This window comes from Calypte anna, chromosome 6, assembly GCF_003957555.1.
Source record: "Calypte anna isolate BGI_N300 chromosome 6, bCalAnn1_v1.p, whole genome shotgun sequence".
Lineage (NCBI taxonomy): Eukaryota > Metazoa > Chordata > Aves > Apodiformes > Trochilidae > Calypte > Calypte anna.
Genome location: NC_044252.1, coordinates 19,638,177 through 19,664,757, shown reverse-complemented (window position 1 = coordinate 19,664,757; position 26,581 = coordinate 19,638,177). Strand labels below are relative to the sequence as shown.

The following is a 26,581-nucleotide window of genomic DNA, read 5'->3' as shown; positions in this document are numbered from 1 at the left end:
TATAGATCAAGAGAAAAGTTTGAAAACAAAGGCAGTGGTTTTTCCACTTTATCTGACCCCATGAGATGCACATCAGTTTTTTCAAGCAGTAAGAGGCACAGAAGACACTGAATAACTCAGGAGCTGAAGGAAAAATGTATTGCTGGAGCAGACCTCCCATAGATGAAGGGAACAGCTCTCAACAGAAATGCTGACATCAGCTGTACCTGTTGGCCTGCTGCTTCTTACAGCTGGGGATTCAGATTACCCCACAGTCTCTGTAGCAACAGTCCCAAAACTCATAACGTGACATGGGAACTGCATTTGAGCTGTTTGTAAACCACAGATTGGCAACTCACTATTTTTTCATTAAAATTGCATGTGGTTTAGGCTTTGATTTAGTAGGATGGATTCAGAAATCCTTTTCTGATTATAAATCATCCTCAAACTCCTGCTGTATGCCAGGTGAAGATAGCTAGTGGTGGATTCCACCTATAATTTGAAAAACTAAAAAACTATCCACTAAAAACTGTCATGATTTTGGGTTTGAGTCAGGGTGTGGGGGGCACCCACTAATAGTGCAGATACTGAGAAAAAAAAATTACCATCCCTACTAAGCCAGTTATTATTTTGCAACCATATTAATTGCCCTATATTTGCTAATTGGTTACTGTATATATACTGGGTATGAGCTGATTAATTAAAGCCTGATTTATTTTGGTAAGGACCATATTAAAAAGTCCTTAAAGCCAACAGCATCTTTTAGAGGGAACAGGGGAAGATTCTGCAGAAGTGACCGTACGCAAAGATCCCTTTTCCAGCTTTCCCACTTTACAAATGTGGGAACATATGTAAACATGGTGGTTGTTTTAAATAACATGCTGAGCCCTACCACCAACATACCTAGAAAAATACATTTGTTTTTATGAAAATCTGAACTTTTAAAAGTAATTATATGAAAGCCAATTCCCACATCTCACCAATGTAACTAATTCACAGTACCTTCATCAATGTCAGGAGGAAGACCTCCAACAAACACCTTTCTAGAGTAACGTTCCACTCTTTCACCATTCTGACAGCGCGTTGGAGAGCTGAGACCCGATGATAAAGACTGATCCCCATGGCCATCATCTAGGAAGCCATCTTCAAATGGAAAGAGTGAAGACCGACCTGCAACAGATTTTGTAGTATCTATAGTTAACACTATTTCCTACAGAATTAAATATTAAAAAACCCCAAACCTATACTCTCTTTTTTACTGTTTTGCTTTAGCCGAATTTGCATTAAAGGGCCCAGCTAAGTGGTGCCGTTATCCAAACAATGTTTATTAGTATTGCTTCTGTTTTTCAAAGACTGTATTATCCTTACACAACAATAAACCTTATTTAGCTTTAAAACAAACCCTTGCAAAAGGCTATCAATGAAAACCAGGAAGTTATCTGATGAAATTTTGTGTCAAAGCTATAGAAAGAAACTTTTTAAGATTTCGATTTCAAACTGATTCATAGAGATTTTCATCTTGCATAAAAGATATTGTAGCAATGATCTTAAAAAGTGGATCCTTCAAGCCATGGCCCTACAGAGCAAGCCAGCCTCCTTCAGAGTGCTTTATAGGGTCCCAAAAACAAAGCTGCATCACTTCCTCCTCTACTGAATGGAGGCCTGGTCTGAGTAGTAGCAAAAAAAAAATTTGTAGATTATTGTGGATATAAAACATGAAAGTGAAGCAAGAAGCTTGGCTAAAAAAAAATAAGACAATTTAAAACTTATTAAATAAACCACAAAAAAACCTTGTGCTTGAAGAAAAAAATTGTTAGCTAAGACTCACAACTAACAGCTGTCAAACTGTTAGTGTTAAAACACCCTTTCAGTAAGGATTAACAAAAAGAAACATAAATGGCTGCTACTCAGTTTGTTAAGGCAAAGTTGTGAATTTATGATCATCTGATGCAATTAGCTTGTTGCTATTACTAACAAAATATATCTTAAGTATATATATTATAGATCTTAAATATATAGAATATATAAAGAATATAAAATATATCTTAAGAATATATAATTTGATATTATCTCAAGAATATATTTATTAAGACATATTTAAAGTCCATATGTAAGCAACACTGTAGAACATGCCAACTTTAGAATTTAACAATTCCCTATACCCAAACTGAAAAATAAATCCTGCAGTGTAGAGAAACGAATAAATGGGAACCCCATCTCAACACTGAAAAGGCTAATCATCCCCTCATAATCATAGAGGATTGCTCCAAGGGGTGGAATTATAATTAATTGATACAAACTTTTTTTTTCTTGGGGGGGGAGGGTAATTAAAAATATAATTAACATAATTAAAATCAAAGGTAATAGATGACATGAAACTGAATTCCAGCAAGACTGAAGGAAGAATTAATACTATCCTGGTATTAACAGCACAGGGAAGTACAGGAAATAAAAACAGGGGAAGGAGAAAAAAATCCAGACATGCACAGGGACACCGGTCAGAAAAATGTATATACACTGAAGAGATCAGTAATAGAGTCTCCAGTAGTAAAGAGCAGGTTATAAAAGGAAGAAGCAATGGTATATATGGAAAACACAGTAAGAAAAAAACAACGTTAAACATGCTGACGGACACAGAATACAATTTTTTTATGAACACCAGGCACTAAAAAAGACTTGGTTAGAAAGAATACATTGCATGTACAAAATTGATAGAGATCACAGATACAAAAGTCCACTGAAGTAAAAATCTTACTGTGCTTTTGAGCACCAGCATAAGAATAACAGAGTAAATGCCACAGAAAGGGCTTCAGTGATGTTCAAAGTTTAGTATAGCTGGTTCCAGAAATGGTGGGTTTAGAGTGTAAAAAAAAAAAAAAGACTATTACGGAATATTCCATTCATGGACAAACAGGTCATGCACATATATAAACATATGCATTTCAGCATAAAGAGAAAACGTGCATGAGAGAAATAATAATTAGGAAGGCTAAAATATCCAATCAGAAAAAACATGTAAAAGTTGGAAATTTGAAAATACAAGATACGGATGTCAATAAGAAAATAAATAATCTTTCAATTCCTTAGCCAACACCTTCTTGTAAAAAATAAAAAAAACAACAAACACAAGCTATTAGTGGAAGTTGATATATCAGTTTAACAGAAATTAGAACAAATACATGTCTACAGAGGAGGATAAATAAGTGCTGAGTTCTGAAGGAAATAATAAATATGCACAGCAGTTTAGAAATCAAGCTGTCTCCTCTTCCACCAGATACTTGACAGGTTACAAGCATTGTACTCAAGTAAATGCAAAAAATGATCTGAAAATGTATGGTTAAGTCAGGTATGAAATTAAATGTATGAAAAAGACATTTAAAATAATGGACAGCACACAGACAACGGAACAGAGAATGACAGTTCACTGTCTCTTCCATTAAGGGGAAACTGAAGTGCACTGAACAACAACACCACATGGCAAGGCTGAAAGCAATCCAAATTGTGGAACCCCTTGCCACAGCCTTTTTAGGATGCTGGAAAGTTTATGTAGATTCAGAAAAGGGAACGAACAATAACAGGAGGAAAACCTGTTTGGAGGCAATAAACATTGAGACATTACTACAAGAGATCCCAAGAGACAAACCTCTGGGATAGTATTTGGAAAAGCATTCCTAAATGCCCTATTTTTGTACTCCTGTGCCCATCCCCTGGCATCTGAGGTGTCAGTGTGCCAGTATAGAGTTTTGGGGTAATTTTCCACAGCTGCTCTTGCATCTGTACCTGAAAATCTGGTTGCAAAAGTTAAAAACATACCTGAAAGAACATGAGTCAACAGCTCTAAGCATGATAGCTGCAAGCAAATGCTCACCTCTTCACTCAAAGAAAACAGAGGATCAAATAGAGAACTGACAGGTTATGGCAAGTCCCAAGAAAAAGCTGACAAAACCTCACTAAAGATGCTTAGTCACAGTGACAAAATCAAAATCACTAATTAAGATATCTAGTTATAATAAACATGGAATTAGTCCCTAAACAGATTTGCCTCTGGGTACTCTGCATATTACCACAATGCAAATGGTAAAACAATAATAGGGAGGGTAATATGAGAAGATTTGATAAACAACACATCATTTTTAAACAGACTATTGTAGAATTTCATGTTTCTTAAGGTTAAGAAAGCTCAAAACAACATTATAGAACTCAAGGAAATAATGAAAAAGCATGAGCCTCAGACTTCAATATTGTATGAATAAGGCAAGACACAAAATTCCTAACATTAATGACAAGACACGCACACACACAAATCTACTTGTTACTATGGAAAACCCTGAATTTCACAGAGAAAACAGTTATTGTGGAGTGAAACATGCCTTCTGAGAAAAAGAATTATGAAAGTCCACCACATTCAGAACTCATTTGTCCTGTACAGTCATCACTACAATTTGTATAAAATAGCCTATATCATATTTATCATAATTCCTACTACAATACTGTATTTTGCTTCTACAAACACAAGATAATTTTTTTCATGGCCATGTAGTGATAGGACTAACAGCTTTAAACTGAAAGAGGGTAGAGATTTAGACATTTGGAAGAAATTCTTCACTGTGAGTGTGGTGATACATTGAAACAGGTTGCCCCTCGAAGTTGTGGCTGCCTCCTCCCTGGAAGTGTTCAGGGCCAGGTTGGATGGGGCCTTGAGCAATCTAGTCTGGTGGAAAGTGTCCAACCAAACCATTCTGATTATGAGCTGCAAGAAGTTAATGGTGTCCAGCTGACTCCCACCTCCTTTCCTACTTTGGAAATGTGATCAATTTGGGAACACCACAATCTTTCAATGAAATGAAACATAAAATGGTGTACACTGTGCATGTGAACACTATTTCTATTTGTTTAAGTTCAATGAGAGCCCTGAAAATTTTTAAGTATTGGGATATTTTCAATATCTGTTAACAATAGCCTGTTCCCTGGAAGCAGGGGAATATAGGAAGGTAAGTTTTTGGGGAAAACTCTTCTTGCTATCAAACAAACACTGAACCAGTCAGCTTTGGATAAAACCAGCTCAAAATCTGTATTATAAATGGTGGTAGCACAGCTTGTACAGCCCACTACCCAATCTATGAGTATGAGCAAACTGTGAGTTCCTTACACACTACTGGTTTGCTTGTGCAGCTGTGAATGCTCCCAAGCTCCCTAACAAACGTGGTGCAAATTCTCCATTTTGAAAAGGAAATGTCTCATGCATAGTTGTCAACAGAACATACATGAAAAAGATGATGAAATGTAAAAGGACCCCAAGCAGATGGCACTGCCCAACTTTGTTAAAAGCTGCAACCTTTACTGTTGTTATCTCAAAAAAACAAACAACAACCCACGACCCAAACAAACAAAAAACCACCACAACCAAACAACAGTCTATAAGATACAGCACCACAATGAAATGTAGGTACATTAATTAGTAGCTTTCTCGGCAGTCAGCAAGCTTGCTGTTGTCCACGTTGTTTGATCTCTCAAAATAAATTTACATGCAGCACTGTACATCAGTAAAATGCTTTCAGACTGCTTCTATTTTTTAAGGGTTGCCTAAATAAATGGTTGAAATAAAGTCTGTTCAAATGTTGTATCTTTACTATTATTACCAGGAATATTAACTTGGAACAGTTATTAGCATAGGTATTCACAATATTCTACTGCAGACAATCCAACATAATACTCAAATGTTATATTCAATGCAAGGTGTTTCATCTCAAGAAAAAGTATTTTTAAAATTCTCAGTAGTTAAACATTAGAGCTCTGAAAAAGAAAAGAAAAAAACCAAAACAAAACACCACCAAAACAAAGCAAACAAAAAAAACCAACCCCAAAATCAAAAACCAAAACCACCCCAAAACATAAACAAAACTCAAAAAAACCTGAAAAAATCCTTTATTGGTACACCACACATTTGAACTCGAGTGTCATCTAAGTCTTTACATTACTCCAGTTCCTAGTCATAGCAACACACTTGAAGTTATCAGCTCAAGATCATAATTGCTATAAACTGCTTTTAAAAGAGAGATGCTTTACAAATGAAGAGTCTAAGATTGATTTATATGAAGCAATTACCAACCAAATAATGTTTAAATTGGTAACATCATCTTATCAGAAAAGAAATAAATATTTGTTTCTCCCACTATTCAGCAAACAAAACATTTAATAAATACTTTTACCTCTTCTCCGCCCATAGCTCCTGGCTGCATGTAAACACAGAAGAAAATTGTCGGTACAGCTGTCATTAGGTTTAGCTCCAAAAGAAAAGATAATGTAGATTCTTCTCTTTTTTTCCCTCCCACCATAAAGATGAAAAATACATTAAAAACATACAAGATGAAATTCAAACAACACCAGACAAGAGAAAAAAATTGACACAGCCAGGGGTAGGGGAAAAAAATTAAAAAAAAAATAATTTTTTTTTTAAAAAAAGGAATTAAAAAAAAGTAATTAAAAAAAAAAGAACATACCTGCTGTGCAAGTTTTTATATAGCAAAGGTATTTTTCAAAATCAGGTATATCAGATTTACAGTACGCTAATATCATTTTAAGAGGCAATAAACATCATCAACATTAATCCTAACTAAAAGAATTAGTCTTGCATTTTTTTAATTAGTTGAGAACATGTTTTCCAATTATGTTTCAATTTAAATAATTAACCATCTGTAAATACTAAAATCCTACCAAAACAATATGACCTTAATAGCCAGTATGTTCAGATGAGTAAAAACAGATTGACAAAACATCTTTATAGCTACCAGAATTAATAAAGCATTTCAATGACACATGCATAAATGACAAAAAAATACCAGTTGTACAAGTGCAGAAGCATATTTTTGTGATGTAATATGAAATGCAAAAAAGCCACATTTTTGAAATCTGAATTTTTTTAATACTAGAAAATAATCTGGGAAACGGGGATTTTCAACCTGTCTCAAAAGGTATCTTTGTCTTCACAGACAGATTTAGAAGGTTGGGGATCAAGTGGGATTTTTTAACAGAAATCAAGCTTAGGCAATAGGTATCAGAGCCTTGTTTTGTTTCTTTCCATCTTCATTGCAATACTATTTGCGTTCCTTCTCCTTCCCAACCTTGCATCTCAGTTCCAAAACTAACACGATGCCTCAGGGTCCTGCCCTACACACCCAGGTTTTAGGTGTCCTTTAGCTCTCCTTACAATCGCCCTTAGCCTACTTCCATATCTCAAGTATCCTCTAGCACAAAATCTTCCATTCTTTCAATTTTTCTATTTACATCTTGAAAAACACATTGAGGTATCCTACCATACCTACCTCTCAAGCTTTACCTACCTGCTTTTCTTTGTTCAGCAGCTACACACACCAGTTGTAACTACTGGGGAACCACTCATCTCCTGACTGCCCCTCTGGCTGCCACCTCTGAGTGGCCTCAGGGGTGACCCAGAGCAAGGCTGATCAACTTTCAGCACAGGTACCTGAGCTGGGAGCAGCTCCTTCCTCAAGCCCTGAAGCAACATGGTCTCAGACACGATACACCTGTGTCTTCTTTCCTCCATAGTCAGTCACACAAGAGCAACTATATGACTGTTTCATTAAAGGTATTAAAAAATTGCAAGGACTGGGATGAAGAACTGCTTGACAATTTGTTTAATATAAAGACAGTAGAAGCTGTTTGTGTGAAAAACCACTCAGCCACTGTGAGAAAGTTGGTAAGTCCTGAAACAGCTCTGTTCCTTCTAAAGCAAGGCAGAATAAATACTAGAGCTGGCTTTGCAGCAAGAATAAAATTAATCATCCTCCTTTCTATGACTGCTTAAGTCATATTCATTACTCACTATGATGACAAAGAATCAGTCGGACCCCATGTAGGAAGCCCTTGTCTTGCTGAATGCCCATACACCAAAAAAAAAAAAAAAGTATCAAGGTATAGCTATCAACACATTTTGAGAGTAACTTATTTGAAGGAGGTTTTTCAAACAGAAAGCTAACAATTTAAGAATTAAATAAAGAAGCATTACTTTGGTATGAGAGGAAAAAGACTTTTGTCTTTCTTTTTAAGTAAAGACTGCTATGCTTAACATAAGCATTTGGGCTCTGAATATGACGTACATGATAGCAGAAATCTAACACAAAAATCCTTAAATTTTATAATGAAAACTTCTTGCCATTCATAACACTTCAAGGTTTTACTGCACTCCATATTACTTTTACATATGCACTCACGTACAAAATCTTCATGTCTATTAAAAAGTTTTACTGAAAGGGTATTTACAATTGCCTCTGGCAAGACAGTCAGCCTAATCAGCTTTTTCTGATTTAAAAAGATTGCACCATATTTAAACACTCAAAAAGATGAAACTTCACCATTATTTATTAGATTATACATATATATAGACTGAGATAAAGCAATCTCAATTTTATCCAGCATTAACATTAAAATGTTACTTTTTCCAACAAATTGACTGTTATTCAGCACAGCAACTTAAGAATGTCAGCAGTTTATTATGTTGTTTACAGATGATCCAAGATAAGAATCTCATTTGAGATGAATTAATAAAACCCATCTTGGTCATAAGCCAAAATTCAGAGCACAACAGATTTAATCGAAGGAATGCTTCATCAGCTGAATTTCATAACACTTCTATTTTTAGTATTTTAGAAAATAAACAATTTTGAAATTATTTTTGCATGAAGACATTTGCAAGTCAATAAAAACCAAATAAATTAGTAGTGTTATATATCTTAAGATACTTTCTCTCTTGGGCAATTCCAACAGAAAACAAAAGAGACCAAGAGCTCTCACAATTGTACCCACCTCTGATGAAGAGGCTCTGCTGTCAAACATGAATGTCATTCTGCACATAAAGCCATTGCCTGTTCAGGTTTCAAAATTCAACACAAAAGTGATTCTTTCCTATGTAGCTCATATTGTGTTCATGGAAATATAGATGCTTTAAGTGTTTACTGGATTTTCTCAAGTAAAATGTGAAATTGTTGCAAGCAGGCACTGATCAGCTGTGCAACTCCCAGAAGGATCACAACTGTGTTTGTGCAACTTCCTTTACCTAACAGGTAGAAAGTTACATAACCACTACGTCCCAAATTGCAGGTACTCATACACAGGAACAAAATACTTTTTTACCTCCTGATTAACCTCCTGAAACTATTAACTCACCTCAGCCCAGATGCTGAATGTATTTGTACACAAACAAAACTGTATGTTGAAGAACAAAACACTAAGTTTTTAACAAACAGGGAAAGCAAACACCTCAACCCCTAAATCATGCAACGCAATTAAGTAAATTCAGTGCTGATGCTATTGGAATTCTCAAAAGCCTGCACCTATTGCCCATTACTGCAACAAATCAAAACATTCAACTGAAGTGCTGAAATTTTAGCTGCAAAAAAGTTACTATGAAACTAATGAAAAAGAATTTTAAAGGCTTGTATTTTGCAAATGTCTATCTGGAATTCAGGGTAGAAGGAGTCTAATGCAAAATTTTATGAAGAGCCACAAAACACTTGATATAACATGGTGTATGAGATAAACTGCATGCCTCCCCACACCTATTAAAAATTGAGAAGTAAGGAGTGACCTAATAACCCCTGACTATGGACCACAGCATCTGTTGTGGGACAAGGTTGCCAAGAGAAAAAAGTAGCTAATATAGACTCAGAAAACCAAGAACACAGTCAAGCAACAGAACATTACTTACTGTATATCAACAAGCAAACCACCTTTGTTCTTCAGCTCACTACTTAGGCTAGGAATAGGTTTAGTTTTGTCCTGTTATTTATGGTGGAAGGTTCCAACACAAAAAGGGACACTGTATAATTTGTGTGATAAAAAACAAATCATGTAAATAAATACCAGAATTGCACTAACATTTTCTGAGAATTATTATTAGTAAGACAGGTGTGCTGCAATGTGTTTGAAATAGAAGTGAACTACATGACAACCTACAAGTATTTTGATTCAGACATTCTTACAAACTTATTCTTAGTGTATGTTAAAATGTAGATATGAACCAAGCAGCTGTTAGAACACCTATGAGAACTCATATGTAATGCCCTGCTGAGCATGCCAGTGAGCCATCCATGTAAGCATTCAGTCTTCAACAGTGACACTAGAAAGAGCATGTTAAGACTGGCACGATCAAGGGCAAGGGCATGTTTCTCTTCTATGTCCTCAGCATTCATAGTCGTTGGATGGAAGATGCTAGGAGGAATCCTCCCACCTATTTCTAATACCTGCTTAAACACCTGTTGTTAGCAATTTCTCTAATGCTTTTTTGAAGTTGCTGATACAATCTACCTACAGAAAGTCCTGTGGCAACAAGTTACAACAGTAAACTGCAGAAGCACTTCCTTTTGTGGGTTTTTAATTGATCTACTGGAAGTTTCAACAATGTCCTGTTAGTTCTAGCTCTGTGGAACACGGTGAAAAGCAGTTTTGCAATCCCCTGTCATTCTTCTAAGGGTCCATCACATTCACCTTAAGCCCCCTTCTCCTCAAATGGAAGCATTTCAGCTTCTTTAATGTCCTGGCAACTCAGTACAGTCACAGTAGAGACAGACTATAAGAATAATTACAAGATCCAGATAACATATTATTCTAGTAGTTATCTATTTTGATAATACAAAATAAGGGAAAAGCATAGCTAACTGGAAAAAAAATTCAGCTTTGAGAGAGAAAATTGAAAATGAACATCAATTTCCATCCTCTGTATCAGCCTCACCAGTTTTACTGAAGGCTGGAAAGACAAAAAGGTTGAAAAGCCAAAGTTATGTGAGGTCACTGGTTTGATTTATCCCAATGAAACAGGATTTTTCCATCTAAAAAAACTATGCATGGTTTAGGGCTTATACTTGTTTAGTAATTGAACTATCTCAAATCACAGTTACAACTGGGCTGGCTCTACTTATACAGCCGTACTTGTAGTATGTTTATGCACCGTTCATAACACACTTCAGCTAAAGGACAACAGAAAACAAAAATCAGTGGCTCTTGGCAGAAACAGCTATCAGTGATGACTACACCACAGCTCAACCCAGAAACGTGTATCATCTGACATGATTCAATTAAATGCTGACACAATACATCAGTACAAGGAGGCATAATAATAACTTACAGTTCAATATCCCTGTGAACCAAGTCTTTGAAGTTAAAAAAAACTTGTGGAAACAAAACCCACCTTACTTCATCTCCTGCAGACAACAGATGCTGGATTTGCTAAACAGTGAGTATTCACTCTAACAGCTTAAACTCTAGTAAAGGGTTCCATTTTTATAGTTCTGAAACAGTGGGGAAAATTCTCAGAGAGACAGCTGGCTGCACAAGGGAGAAAGTCAGTAGAACACTTAACAAGCTCGACTGAAACACAGTCACCTTCTTAAAATATTTTTTTTATGAAGCCAATCAATCATATGCTGATATTTATTCAACGTGTTACTAGCACTACCATCAAGAAAATGTTCTGAATAAAAAATGAGTGTTGTTCACCTACACCAAGCAGATCAAAAGCTTTCAGCAGCTTCATTACAAATTAATTAACTGACTTGCAAAAGAGAACTTGCTGGAAGAACTTTTCAAACGCATCAAACCTTATTAAAGGTCTGGTTACTTAAGTCTATACTTAAGACTGTACTTCCAATAGATTCATATAGGAGATAATATTGCCAAATTACTTTGTTGAATTCTTTTAAAAATCAGATTCTAACAGCAAAATAAAACCGAGGAGCTGTGAAAGAGATCCTCTTCACAGACTTCAGCAAAGGTACAGACAGGATTAATTGTGCTAGAGCCCGAAGGTTGCATGATGTTCCTTACTGGAATAACTGTAAAATTAAGAAACTGGAAACACCTCTATTTTAATGTTACTGAATTATGTTGGACCAGGAATGTAATCTTTACCCATTAGGCACATGCCTTAGAATTTTTTCTTTATTTTAGATGAACTAAAATGTAAAAGCCATGAGATCTGATATGCCCAATACAACAGTGACTTACAAATTACTGACAACAGATCTCAGTGAGACTTCTTTTCTGATTTTTTTAATCCACTGCTTATTTATATTATGGACTTGAATCTACACATTGCATTGTGAATTCACAAAACATTAACTCAAAAGAAGTAGATCTACAGTCTTTCTGTATAGTAGCTAGAAGTCAATCTGATCAGGTACCTTCAAAACCAGAAATAAAGGACACCATTTATTGGCATTATCCCATCTTACTGAAGACTTACTAGAAAGTATTTTGAATTTTTAACAATTTTTCTTTCTTCACTTTTTCATGCAATAATGTGTCCACAGTATCAAAGATACAGATTCCAAGGAAATCTTAAAGATACTTATTAAACCAAATTAAAACAACATAACCTCTATGAAATTAAAAAAACAAACAAACAAACAAAACCAACAAAAATAATGGCAACATTTCCAGATTCAAAATTTTGGAGCTAGAAGGGCTAAATGAAAGTTAATTTCACAAGACTGGGAATCTTCTTGATTTATAAGGTACCAGAATCTTATTTCTAACTTATTTGTGTCTTGAAACAATCTGCAGTTCAGAACAATACTTGCTTTAGAACACTCTGAGTTGTCCAATAATTTTCTAAAATCAAAAAAGAAAATACATTAAGCTTTTTTCATTTGAATAATGCATCTCTGCAGATCTTAAGAGATCTAGAAGTTCCCAACTGAATTATAGTGCCGGTGAAAATGAACTGAGAGAAGGTGATATAATTATGCAATCTATCTCTGCTGCAACAGTATCTCCAGCACACACCTTGAGCTCACTGAAGAATACTCTAGGAACTCTATTTTTAGGTCATTAAAATATACAGACTGAATTCAAGTGTTTGTGTGCATGTAACAAGAAATGTAGAAGCAAGAAGCGTGTGCATCATAGTCAGAACTTCTATCGGCTGATCTGAAGAGTTCCTTTGGGTCATAATAAAATTCTTAGAGGAGACATATGACTCCATTATCTTTGTGAAGGACTTTTCTTTCAAAGTTGGGGCCCCATATTCCCTTTGGGAAACATTCTTGACCGTTCAATTCAGTCAATTAATTTTCTATAATGTACATAAAAATTTAATCTTTATGATCTAAAAGTATCACTGATTCAGCAACCTGCTTCAAATTACCAATGTGGAAAAAACAGAGCTGCAATTCCAGCAAAACAAAAGTTTTCTCTTTGACCACTCTGTCAGTCCATGCTACTCTGCCTGAATGTTAAAGTCTGCCTAACAGTCAAAATGTGGAAAAATAAATCACTGAATAAAAGTTATGGAAGGAACATATTTTAAATGGATTTTCATACAGTTGGGGGTATATGAAAGGCAATAGATAAAGCAGAAGCTGTATGAGTAATTTAATCTGAAGCAATCAACAGAAAGAAACAATATGCACATAAACATAGCTCAGAATAAACTGAAGACGTTTACTAACTAAAATAAGAGTCGAAGTTGACAACAATTGTTTGAATAAAAAGATGAGGCCAATTCTTGACCAGTATGAATTTACTCCATATAAAATACTATTTCTTGAATAACAATTTCTGAATTTTATGTAGATAAGAAACCTGATCAGTGAACATGACATAATAGAAATAAGTCATGTAGGTGAAAGTATGGGGGGAAAAAATTATGTTTCAAAGAATAAAGAATTAAACTCAGTTTATTGCATTAACTTTTGGGTTCCTTGACATAGTATGTTTCATGGAGCTTTATGAGCACAGAAAACTATTTGCTTCCAAAGAAAGTTTTGTATATATTAATCTGTATTTGCAGAGTAGTCACCCACTTTTTAAGGGATAGCATTTGCAAATATTTATGAGGGGTTGTTTTTTATGATGGGCAATCCAACAGAACAGCTTCTTTGTGAAAATAATGGTCCTCTTCCCTCCTTTTGCTATGGCTAGAAAAGCTGTTCACAAAGCACATTATTTCTCTCTTCCAGTATTTTCCTATAAATTTGAAAGAAAATATATAATCCAAGTAATTTAGGTTCAGGGATTGGGATGAGCTACTGCTTATTTAAGAGTGGTTCAAAAGATGTTTCTCAGTTCTCACTGATGGGCTGAAAGTGCAGATAGGCACTGTAGTAATTTTGTGATAGTAGTCTCAACAGCCCCTTCTGATTCACTTTTTTTCCAAACCTAGCAATGCAGGCATTATCAACAATCTTCCTCATTACATAAACTGACATGCATACACAACTGAATGCAAACATCAGAAAAATACAACCTGTAAAATGCAAGCTGTATGCAGTTAAGACCCACAGCACTGGACATCAGACTCTTAAGCAAACACATGAATCACAGAACAAAAGAATGCTAGGGGTTGGAAGAGACCTCAAGAGATCATTGTCCAACCTCCCCTGCCAGAGCAGGGTCACCCACCCAGTGTAGGTCACACAGGAAGGTGTCCAGGCAGGTTTTTAATGTCTCCAGGGAAGGAGATTCTACAACCTACCTGGGCAACCTGTTCCAGTGCTCTGTCACCCTCAGAGTGAAAAAGGTTTTTCTTACACAGAACCTGCTATGCTCCATTTTGCACAGGTTACCCCATGTCAGTGACTGGACATCACTGAGAAGATACTGGCTCCATCCTCCTGGCACTCACCCTTTACATATTTATAAACATAAATGAGGTCATCCCTCATTCTTCTCCAAGCTGAAGAGACCCAGGTCCCTCAGCCTTTCCTCATAAGGGAGATGTTATTTTAATCATCTTGGTGGCCCTGCACTGGACTATTTCAAGCACTTCCCTGTCCTTCTTGAACTGAGGGGCCCAGAACTGGACACGATACTCCAGATGCAACATAGATGTGTGGAGTAGAGGGGGAAGAGTAGCTCTCTCAACCTACTCACCTCACACCTTCTACTACACCCCAGGATGCCACTGGCCTTCTTGGCCACAAGGGCACATTGTTGGCTCATAGTCATCTTTCTGTCCACCAGCACCCCCACATCCCCTCCCTCTGTGCTGTTCTCCAACAGCTCAGTCCCCAACCAAAACTGGTACCTGGGGTTGTTCTTTCCCAGACGCAAGACTCCACACTTGCCCTTGTTGTATTTCATTAAATTTCTCCTCACCCAGCCCTCCAGCCTGTATACATCTTGCTGAATGGCAGCACACCCTTCTGGGGTGTCAGCCACCCCACCCAGTTTTGTGTCATCAGCAACCTTGCTGACAGTGCAAGCTGTTTCCTCATCCAGGTCACTGATGAATATGTTGAATAGTAATGGTCCCACTACTCACCCTTGAGGGACTCCACCAGATACAAGCCTCCAGCTAGATTCTGTCTCATTGACCACAACCCTCTGACATCTTTCCTTTACCACGTTCACAATCCACCCAACCATCCTGAGCACATTTCCCCAGCAATGATGCTGTAGGAAACAGCAACAAATGCTTTACTGAAATTACATTTTATACTCAAAACTATTGCTTAAACAGCTTATGCCTTCCTTCTTTAGGCACACTGAGAAGCCAAGCATCTGTGCAGGAGGGAAGGATTATCTGTTTTAATGTTTTTGTTTGAGTTTGAAAAATAGATTAGTGATAAAACTCACATTTCTAACAGCCAGGCTGATAAGAACTTCTTTCATATTGCTTCCAGTCTACCAAATCTAGTTTTGGACTGCAGTCCCATCTCTTCTAGCATAATATATAATGCTTGTGGAATAGCCTGGCAAATCTTGTTCTTAAAATTCCACAGAAACAGATGGGACTCGCCTACGATAGAGAGGATCACATACATGAAAGGAAAGCACATTGGTGAGATTGAGGCAAGAAAAATGGTGGGGAAAAAAACAAAACAAAACAGAAAAAAACCCCACAAACCATCAAGAAGGTACTAAAGAGCTATAAAGCTGGATTAAAAGGAAGAAAACACAAGAAATATTCCTCTGCTAGAAAAAGACCGTAGCAGTCACAGATAGGGGATTCTGTCTTCACTAAAAGCCAAGCCTGATCTTAGAAAGTACAGATGCCAATATAAGAAAATGAAAGGAAGATGGAAGAAAAGGCATGTTTTGTTGATTTCCCCGCCTTCCTCTCCCCTTTCCTCTTTTCTCATTTAACAGGCATAAAAGGAACTTTAAGATGTCCACTAGCCCATTAAAGCAGCATCAGTACTGTTTGTACAACTGGTTCTGAAAAACTTAACAAGATTATATATAACATGAAAGTTAACACACTCTGGGTCTCTTATGAACCCTGCTGCATTTGCTGTGTCACACTTTACATCATTTTTCCCCTACCGTTAAATAAACTGTGATCTCTTCACAATTAAATCAGGTCCAGTTTTGCAAACCTTGTAACTGTCTCAGTGTCTTACATTCCTTTATATTTTTACATGTTAATAAGCCAGTAACACATTAGTAGCCTGACTTCACATAGGGCTAAAGAGCTCAGGAAATTTCTATAGGCAGCTACCAAATTATTAGAAGACACTGATACCTCTTGAAATCCAGCCACACTTTTTCCTAGAATATTAATGCTATGAAAAATAAGCTTGGCCACTAAACTGCCAGCCCAAGAGTTCATGTCAAGGTATACCAACAGCATTGGTAAAAGATTTAAACATAAAATGCTATTGCAGCAACTTGGTTAAAGCTAAATATTGTGTTTTAAAACAACACATCAGAATACAGGAAGAGCCAAGTACAATAGCTCTTCAGGAGATAAAGCAATTTTAAAACCAATAGAAGCATGAAAACAAAAAATTAAATTGTTTTGCTGCCACTATACTTGCAGTCATGGCATGATGACTTCTTCACAAAATCATTATCTAAACTGAAAAAAACCCCAAACCAAAATCTCTACACTAACATCTAAAAAGGTGCCCCAAGCCCTTGCCTTAAAATATTTTTCAAATTATTTTATTCAGAATAAACAGAACTACATGACACCCGTGAAAAGAAGAAGAGATAGTCAGATGGAGAGCAAACAGTACCAGACCTCACAGATGACACATTTTCATGAGACAAGAATGAACATTGGAAGCAGATGGAACATCTAAAGCCCAACAGAGTCACTGTATAGAGGAGCTTTAGGAAAAACATAATTCCATCATTTCACAACGGGTTCATTCTCATTTGTTGGTTTATCTACCCTTAGTCTAAATTAACTTTACAGATGTTATTTTGGAAACCCAGCAATATATTTCAGGACTTCCTTAGAAGGATTGCACACCCTCATTTATTCCCCACATCTTTTTTAAACTGATGTACTTTTCTCCTACGGAAGTTTATTGTTGGCTTTCTGGAGTTCAAAAGAAGTTTTAGAGATAGCTCAGTACCCAGCACAAAGGTGAGTGTATATTCAGGCTGATAATCTAGTCTTATTTTGTATCTAGCAAAAAAAGAAGCACATATTTACTCAAAGAGAATGTCCAGTGTCCCTCAAACAGAAGCAATGGCTGCAAAAATGCACAACTGCAAATGGGAGTCAATACTTGCAAAAGAAGGGGATAGAGGACATGTTTTAATTAATTTTGACAAATTTGGTGTTTGTTTACTATGGTAAATATAGCTTTTAAATAGTATTGCAAACCTCTACTGAATGTATCATCAATAGTTTGTTTCTCTTTAAGTTCCTATACTAAAAAAGAATAGTAGTTCAACTTATGCCACATTTCATTTAGAAATTACAGTATCAGTTGCATTTAATAAGGTACTGTAGATTAAAGTTTATAAAAATCGTTCTACTGTTTAGCTCAGGGTGAATGACATTATTAAAAAGTCAACAGATGTTACCAGTTGACTAGAAACAATATTTGAATTAGAGAAATGTTTATTAATGCTAGTATAGACAAAAGCTATAGATTTTCCTCTTTGCATAATGTTTCAAATCCAAATATTTGCATCTTGCTTTTCTTTAAATGCTCTTCAAGATTATGCTCGGATCTGTCTGAACATTGCATTCCTCAAAAGAAACCTAATTTTGATAGAAAACAGCAAGTGTCTCTACAGTATAAACATGCTTATACACATGTGCAACAGTTTGTGTATGCATATAATGCCATTAAAGACAAGAGGAAATTCATAGTAATCGAGCATTTTAAAGTAATTTCTTCTATTTCACAGAACTCAGTGCTTTGAGATGATGATGACTTACAGCTTTGCACAATGATGAACAAAGTGGTGGTAGCACGCTCTACACTAAGCCCTGCCAGCCAAGTAACACTTACGGAAATAAGGACCCCCCTCAGAAAACTTCCCCTCTCCTTGCAACACATCAAGTTTTGCATTACTCTTGGCATGAGCCTGTGTCATTTTTCAGCTTTGAAAGATTGCATTCACTTCTACTGAGAAATTGAGCTGTGTGTAATAAATCTTAAAAATTATTACTGTGTCTTCACAGGAAAAGAGAAAAATGCTTATGTAGCAATGACTATAAATAGAACGTAAAGGTTGGATTTGCAGATTCAGCAGACAGTGCTTAGTGTCACAGAATTTATATATATATTGCAAGTATTCTGACTTAAAGAAGTTATGCAAGTTCTCCAAATTTTTACAAATATCTCTTGGGAATTTTTATTTTTTACTATTTTAATTTTTTAAACCTCAACCACAACACATCCCAAATTTGCCTAGTAGCTGTACCACAGAAAAGGTAATGGACCAAATGGGAATGACATAGCTCTAAATTTCTGTTTTAGCTGCATACAAGAGAGGATTTAAATGACAGAAAATTATTTTTAAGATCAGCTTGTTTAATACTTGCTTTTATTCTCAACATTTCATTTAAGAGCAAAAAGATACAGGTTTTACAGTATAATAATTCCAGCTTCTGGGCATTTAGTAAAGGCCAAAAATGTGTGGCCTCCCCTAGTAAGAAATGGGAAGCAGCAGAACAGATGCTGGAGAGGAAAAATATATCTGAACTTATCCAGAACTTTGATTTGTCCACAGTGTCATTCAAAACAATGGTCACTACTATTCTGCATACATTGCTTGTTTCTTATTCCAGGTTTATATAACTCTGTAAGCAATTGATATTCATTAAATCATTAAATTGATATTCATTAAAATAATAGAAATGCATAAATATACTTTAGGTCCCTCAGATAGTAATGCTAATCTTTTACTCATACACCTATAGCTGTAAAAGATCATTACTTTCTATAAAAATTAAATGATATAGCTTTTGTACAACTTTGAAGGGAATTAGACAGGGATAAAGAAATATTTTCTTACATACTCTTCTCAACTATTAGCATGAAAAATGGGCTTTTCAAAATAATAATTATTTTTTAGAATTAGATGGACAAAAACTATGCTTTGATTTGCACAGTTCAGTTCTATATTATATTGGTGATGCTTAATCCTCCATACTGCATGCCCCCCATTACATGATATAAGGCTTTCTCTAGAGATTCAGATGCATTCTGGCATGCTTTTCTAAATAAATATGTTAATATGGATTTTTAAAATTTATGTTTATTTTACAACACAAACAAAAGCAATATTATTTCAGTGAAGTTCAGCCCCACATTTTCCCCTCATGATTTAGGTGTCTAAGCATCCTCTCCAGTCCTGTCTACATAAAGTTTTAGGGAAACCAACAAAGTAAGCACCATCAGTCAATGTAAATATATGCAAAACTTGTAACAACAAGAAGAAACATGTCTGGAGAGATATCAGAAATTGAAGTGGGAATTTTAGCACACATACACACAGAGATTGTTGTACATGAGCTATAGCAGGCATCATGAAACTTTCAGTAGAACACGTAAAGCTATTATAAAATTAATATAAAGGAGCACCAAGTCTACCAATAAAATCAGAGATAACTATTTCAGGATTTTAAGATAGTGCACATACATTCCTGTGCAACTACTATTACACATATTTATGTCTAACTCTGAAGCTATGTACACAGTGAATATAAGAAATAATATTTAACATTACAATATTAGTCATAAGATACTAACTACTTACTATTAAGAGCCATGATATTGTCTGTTCCTGGATGATGAAAGTTTATTCCCATACGCCCTGCAATGAAAATAAAAGCCATTTTAAATATTTTCATTTCAATTTAATTAAATTCATTAATATGAAAAAATGCTAAAGGGGGATATACAGTCAGGGTAGGTGAATCTTTCATCTACTGAACTCAGCCCTGCAATAATAAATACTTAATATATTTAACCATAGCACCCTCAGTGTTATGTACTTAAAAAGAATGAAAATCACAAAATAAACAATGAAATAATTAACATCCCTTTGCTTTGTACTAGAAAAGTATTATGTTTGCCATTTCAAAATAAGTCCTCAACGTTCAACCTTGCTGCAGCTGTGCCACTTACAGTAGGCTGCAAATATGTGTCATTTATAGGAGACTTCAGAAACCAGAAGTGGGAATAAATTCATACACAGCTACTTTGTTTCAAAAGAGACTTAAGTCCACTGAAATCTACTTTTACAGCTCAACCAAGAAATGTGCAAACTCTACTAATGCTCAGATTTGGTTTAATATTATTTAACAGAGCTGAAGTATTAAAACCTTAACCTGAAGAAACTCTGTAATAGCACTTTCTCAATTAAACCCCACTGAAACAATTTGAAAGCTGTAATTTATATTAGTCCTTGTTTGGAAAAATATATAAATGGATCATTATAGCCATAAAAAAATTATTTTAATTAAGTAATGCAAATAACTTAGGCTACTTATGTGCTGCAATCCATTTTAGTTTCTCTAGATACATGGTTAAGTTTTGGAGCCAAGGAAGCAGACAACTCAAATTTCTTCACTACACTGGTACTCAAATACAGGAGATAAAGACCCACTCACTGTACTGAGGAACCAATATAACTGCTGTTCCTGCCCTTCTGCAAAACCAAGTTTTAATAAATCAGCTTTGAGAAAGCAGAACTACAGCCACTCTTCTCCAACAATTTTAGTTCCTATCAATAAATTAAAGCCTTCTATTTTCAGTCACAGACACTGCTGTGCTGTTATTAATATTCTCTCTGAACAGATGCAAGATGAAGTTTCAGTACACTTCTGAAACTAAGACACAAACAGTGTAAGAAAAGCAAGTATATATTTTATTCACATTCTAATTTCATAATATTTTTTTAGAAAAAAATGCTTCCATAATAAGAATATGAAACAAAAATCACCTCCAGAAACAAGGAGGGGAGGGGGGAAGGAAGGAAGATAAAGGAAGGAAGGAAGGAAGGCACACAGAAGGAAGATAAATAAAATTCCAGTGTTTACTTTCTAGCTCCTTGAGTAAAGCTTCTCAAAGAGATCTTCATTAACTACTTCAAATTTCTGTAAGAAATAAATCTATGCATATTTTCACCTCAGTTGGGCACCATAGAAACATTAAAGTCGCTATTATTTCACGTAGTCTAAGCTTGTGCTAAAGTATTTTGTAAAGAAATATTTGCCAGACTAACACTGATTCCCTTTCTGATTCCCTTTTCCTTAACAGCATATTAATGAGCACAAAGTTAGAGGTATTAATTGCAAAGAGAAAAGGCGCATATAATAATGTGCAATTGTAAATTAATTTTGTAGTAGGAAAAGGGAACTGCTATTAAAAAAATCAACAAAAATGTGCATGTATAATGCTTGGATGGGCCCTTCTCTTTTCCTCTGCTGAAGCTGAAATTCTGCTGTTTGACCAGTTTCAGAAATAGAACAGTATCTGTGACATCTGGGTTTGGTTTTTTCCTTCCTTCAGGCTGTCTGTCACTGGACCAGGTGCTGCTTGCGTGACATTCTGTCACCTGCCCTTGGCCTGCTATTTTTAAACAGTTCTTGTCAGCTATCTTTTAAGAGGAGCAGAAAATACACAGCAGCACAAGCAGAAGGACATGTTCTCACACTGAGCTAAGCAACAGTGTGGGGTAATTCTGTGCATCTTCAGAGGTCCCCTAGTGCAATTCTATAAAAAAAAATTGATGGAATACTTTCAAAACACACCTGTATTAAAAGCATTCAAAGCAGACTGGTAATGCACTAATCATAAAACAATTAGTTACCAATATATATAACCTTTCAGATTAGCCACAACATTTGAGTATCTTGCCCTAAAAGTGAATTATTCAATTGAAAAAAGGCCATGTGGAGATTACAAAAACACATAATCATCTAAGGAACAATAAGAGAGTGAGCAAAAAAAAGGGAATTACAAATGTATTAATTTAAAGGTGTAGTGTGAAACTGAAATGTAATTATGAATACGTACTTTAAATGATATATTTAGCTTAAACTCAGAAATTACTATCAGAAAGCAGTCAATTTTAAGGAAAGCACTTGTATGCTACCTGGACCATCACAAAGTCTATTTAAATACACATTTCTAATTATAGTTTTAATATGATATATTCAGATAAAAATTCTGCTTTTCAAGAACCCTAAACACAATAAACAGGATCACAGAGAAGTTATGAACTCCAACAGTTCACTGAAGTCATAAATAGGAATCCTTCCAGCAACAACATCCCCAGTACTTGTATTCAGTGTACATCTGCCATTTTTAATTTGACTGTCTTGGATTTGTAACTATCTACTGAGTATATTTTCAATTATTTCCTTTCATAATACACACTCATATTACTACAGTTAGGCTGCAACAATAAACACTCCTTTACATAAGTCTAAAAAATCTAATTATATACTTTTGCTCTTTAAACATTTTGGAGTATAAATTAGGGTTTAATTATTCTTGTACAGCCCAGGCTGTACTTTTGCATATCTAATGTCATTGAATTCCTTAAATTCTCTCTCCTAACAGCATTTGGAGAGACTTTTCTGGCTGGACTGTGTAAGTACTCTGCTGCATGTCCAATATCATGCTTGTCATGGCAGAGAGCCCTATTTCTTTTTAGAGCACATCCCAAGTATGGGCATCTTCTGTATTATATTGGAAATGAGATTAATTCCTCTTCATTTTTGTAGAAAAGAGTAATGATTTTGAAAGAATTTTTGAATCTTTCCAATAACTTAAGGAAACATACTTCTTCCCACATACTAATATCTTTATTAAATCATTCACAAATAGATACTCTGGTATTTTTAAATTATGTCTATGTAATTTCAAGTTACATTAATAGTTTTGAGAAAAAATGTTCCAGAAATAAGAAACCTGACTATCAGGCAGAGTCTTACCAGTATTGCAGTTTTTTTGACAGTGTCTAGGTGTCAGGCTTGCCCATAGTGGTCCCTTTAATCTCAACTTTAAAAATCAAATTCATAACAGATATTCAAGTTTATGAGCACAATCTGTTCACAACTCAGTGTAAAATGATCGTCAATTTCATCTTTGTTTATATGTGCTGGTATTAACATTATTTTCCCATGTCTGAAGCAAATATCAGTGATTTACCAGTTCTAGATTTGTAAGTACTGATATTGTTATGTAAGATTTCTGAATTAATTTTCTGTTTTTATTGATTTTCTCTTCCTAAGTGCTCTATGCTTTTTTAAACTTGGGAAATTCTAAAGAAGTCTTGGACATCAACACTCAGTAGTGAAAGTATTTTAAGAATACAGTTACCTATTCTCATCATTTTCATGTTATAATCAACATTCCAAGAAACAATGCTTGTTGGTTTTATATTGAATTAAACTTCTCACACTGTTTTACCTCATGGCTTTAACCAAGACTGAATGCTTACATTGATTCAGAAATTGCTATTTAGAATAAGATTTGCCAAAGAATAGCAAAGCTGGTCTACTTTTGACCTGTCCTGAACTTCCTAGGGATGAGAACTTCCTCTCATATAGTTCTTAAGATCACAGAATCACAGAATTCCCTTGGTTGGAAAATTACCTTCAAGATCATCAAGTCCAACAACTGGCCTAACACTGGCAAGACCTTAACTAAGCCATATCCCCAAGTACTATGTCTGTACAACTCTCAAATACCTCCAGGGGTGGTGACTCCACCACTGCTCTGGGCAGCCTGTTCCAATGCCTCATGACCCTTTCAGTGAAGAAATCCTTCCTGATATCCAAGCTAAGCCTCACCTGATCATTGTTGACATCAATTACAATTATGACTAGAGATTCCAGTGGCAGGGTGAAATGAAACTGGCAACAGGACTAGGTTTGCTATACTTCTTTAGTAATAATATCTCTTTTATCGTTCTTTTCTCTTCTATCAAATATTTTCAAAGCTGGTACCAACAAAAGGCATTACAAAACAGAAATAATTATTTGGATATAAAGTGGTGTAGAACAAAGTCAAAGAGAAGTGTAAAAATTCAAGCAAGACCAGTATTCCCTCCAACATCTGAAGCAAGATTCTTTTGACCTGTATGCATTTGGGGGTCTAATTTACAGCACAACCTAACACCTTCACACACACTCATTCCCAGCTCAACCATGAGTCTTCCCTTCATGATTCACAAGGGGCTAAAAAGCATAAAGTATGTTTGTGAATATGTAAGAACTTAAATTATTTTTACCTGAGTAGATCTGAGACCATGCTTCTCCCTCTTCCTTCCAAAATACATACCCTTAAAACTGATGCTACACTAACTGAACATATATGCCCACAACTATTTGAAAAGTAAGAACTGTACAAGCAAGGGTCTGTGTAAAAAATTACAAAAATAAAAGATAATTCTCTGAAGTTCACTGGTTTGGGTTTTTTTCCTTTCTTTTCCTTCCTCCACTCCTTAAGTCTATCTGCCATTTTGCATACTCATAATTTAAATACCTACTTGGGACTTAAATATCTTTTACACATTAGCATACTCAACAGAATATAATTTCTATTGTTTGCCAGAAGGGGAATATGAAGAACTATCACTGTGTTTATGCATACGTATTTCTACTGTGCAAACACATACTGTGGCAATATGAGCAGGAATATGTAATTATCAGCTATGGATACCAGTAATAGGGCTTCCTGATATGAATATCTTCCTACCACTGACTATCAGAGGACACACTGGATGCCAGCAGCAAATTAGGATGTATGATGATAGTATGGGATCACTGAAGAAAGCACTTATTTTTAAAAATATGAACCATGTCACAGTTGTATTCTGTATTGAAAAGAAATATTAAAGCGGCTTTTCTTGAATAAACAGAGTTTGAAATGCAAAAGGGAACAAAGTATGTTTCCATTAAAACAATTAGCTTGAGTGGCCTAATTTTACACACAGATAGGTGTGCAAACACATTTGTCTGTTCACTCTGGTTTTCATGTGCATTTACAGAGAGGTGTTTGGTAGCATTAGGTTAATGGTTAGACTCAATGTTCTAGAAGGTCTTATCCAATCAAAATTATTGTATGAAGGTGGAGTGTTCCAGAAACATTGTTACAGTCAAGTTCTTTCTACTGAAAGTGTTGCAAAAAGTTCTGAGTGGCAACATTTTTAGGGCTGAGATGACAACACTTGTTCTGTTTGCACAACCTTTGTGTTGGACTGCTGACTGCAAATACAAACAAGATCCATTCACCTTCACTGTTCTCAGGACACATGGCAAACTTCCTGCTTTCCTTATAAGCTTATGAAAAGTTAAAGCTGAACAAAATCTAGTGATGTGCAACGAAATTAACTGAAGATCAAGATGAAATAGTAAAAGTCCATGCCACACATATTACAATACTGTCCAAGGTGCACATAATCTCCAAACACTACTGTCAAGCCTCAAGCTTGACAAGCTGTTAACTTAAATCAATCTGTTGATTTAAGTTAAATGCAAACAAAAAAATCTTAAAATTTACTTAGTTTACAAATTACTTGATATGGTCCTTTTAAGAGTTAAAGGCTAGTAACATAAGGAACTTCAATTTTGTTGTTGTGGAAATATATAGTAACTATTAAATATCAAGATGAAAATTTCCCTCACAGCCACTGTTTCTACCTCTGAACTGTTGCATATCTGCATTCAAAGTCTCAGAAATCTCAGAACAACAAATGGCAAGACAGTCATGGACAATGTACATTCTACTGAAATTTTATAAGCTAATCACCACATATTTCATTTATCCTTCTACAGTATGATATCCATTCAAATTAGTTTTAATGAAGCCTACTCTTGAGAAGCTTGTGCATGTGTTATACTCGAAAATGTATCACATTCATAGTTTATGAAACCCTCAGACTTTTTGTTAGGGATTGCCACATTACCAAAGTTTGTTTCCATTCTGATTTAGAATAAAACCAAGTACTGAAGTTATCTATTGTAACAGTAAATTTAAAACAAATATTTTGAAGAAACATAACTTTTTTCCTCAGTTTTATACTTCAGTTCAGTTTTGTGAACTGTCAGTAGCACATGTGCATAGATACGATCTAACACAGATTAAATATATTAATTTTTTTTAAATGGAACAAAGGCAGCTGCTAGCTACTACTGATCAAAATATTTTTTGCAGATCAGAATGCCGCTGTGTTGCAATGCAGTAGTTTGACATAGATAAATACATTGCAACAGAGACATATTATACCATAGACAGGAGAGACTTTGATGTAGGAAAGAAATTTTTTTGTCAGTAATAAGTAGAATCTACTGATAGCTATTCTGATAATACAGTTTTGTCCTACAGCAAGTAGAAGCAATACATAAATACTGACAGGCTATAAAATACTGCAAATACAT

The 26,581-nt window shown here is 35.2% G+C and overlaps 1 protein-coding gene across 7 annotated transcripts in view; it reads right to left on the bottom strand.

The window, feature by feature from the left end:
* CPEB3 (cytoplasmic polyadenylation element binding protein 3) overlaps positions 1–26,581 on the bottom strand; it is a 90,352-nt gene that overhangs the window by 27,169 nt on the left and 36,602 nt on the right. For all 7 annotated transcript variants that reach the window (XM_030453123.1, XM_030453126.1, XM_030453121.1 and 4 more), the window contains 2 exons: positions 19,945–20,001; positions 982–1,149 (listed from right to left, as the gene is read on the bottom strand). In XM_030453123.1, coding sequence (XP_030308983.1) covers positions 982–1,149; positions 19,945–20,001 — 225 coding nt within the window. The remainder of the gene's footprint in view (positions 1–981; positions 1,150–19,944; positions 20,002–26,581) is intronic.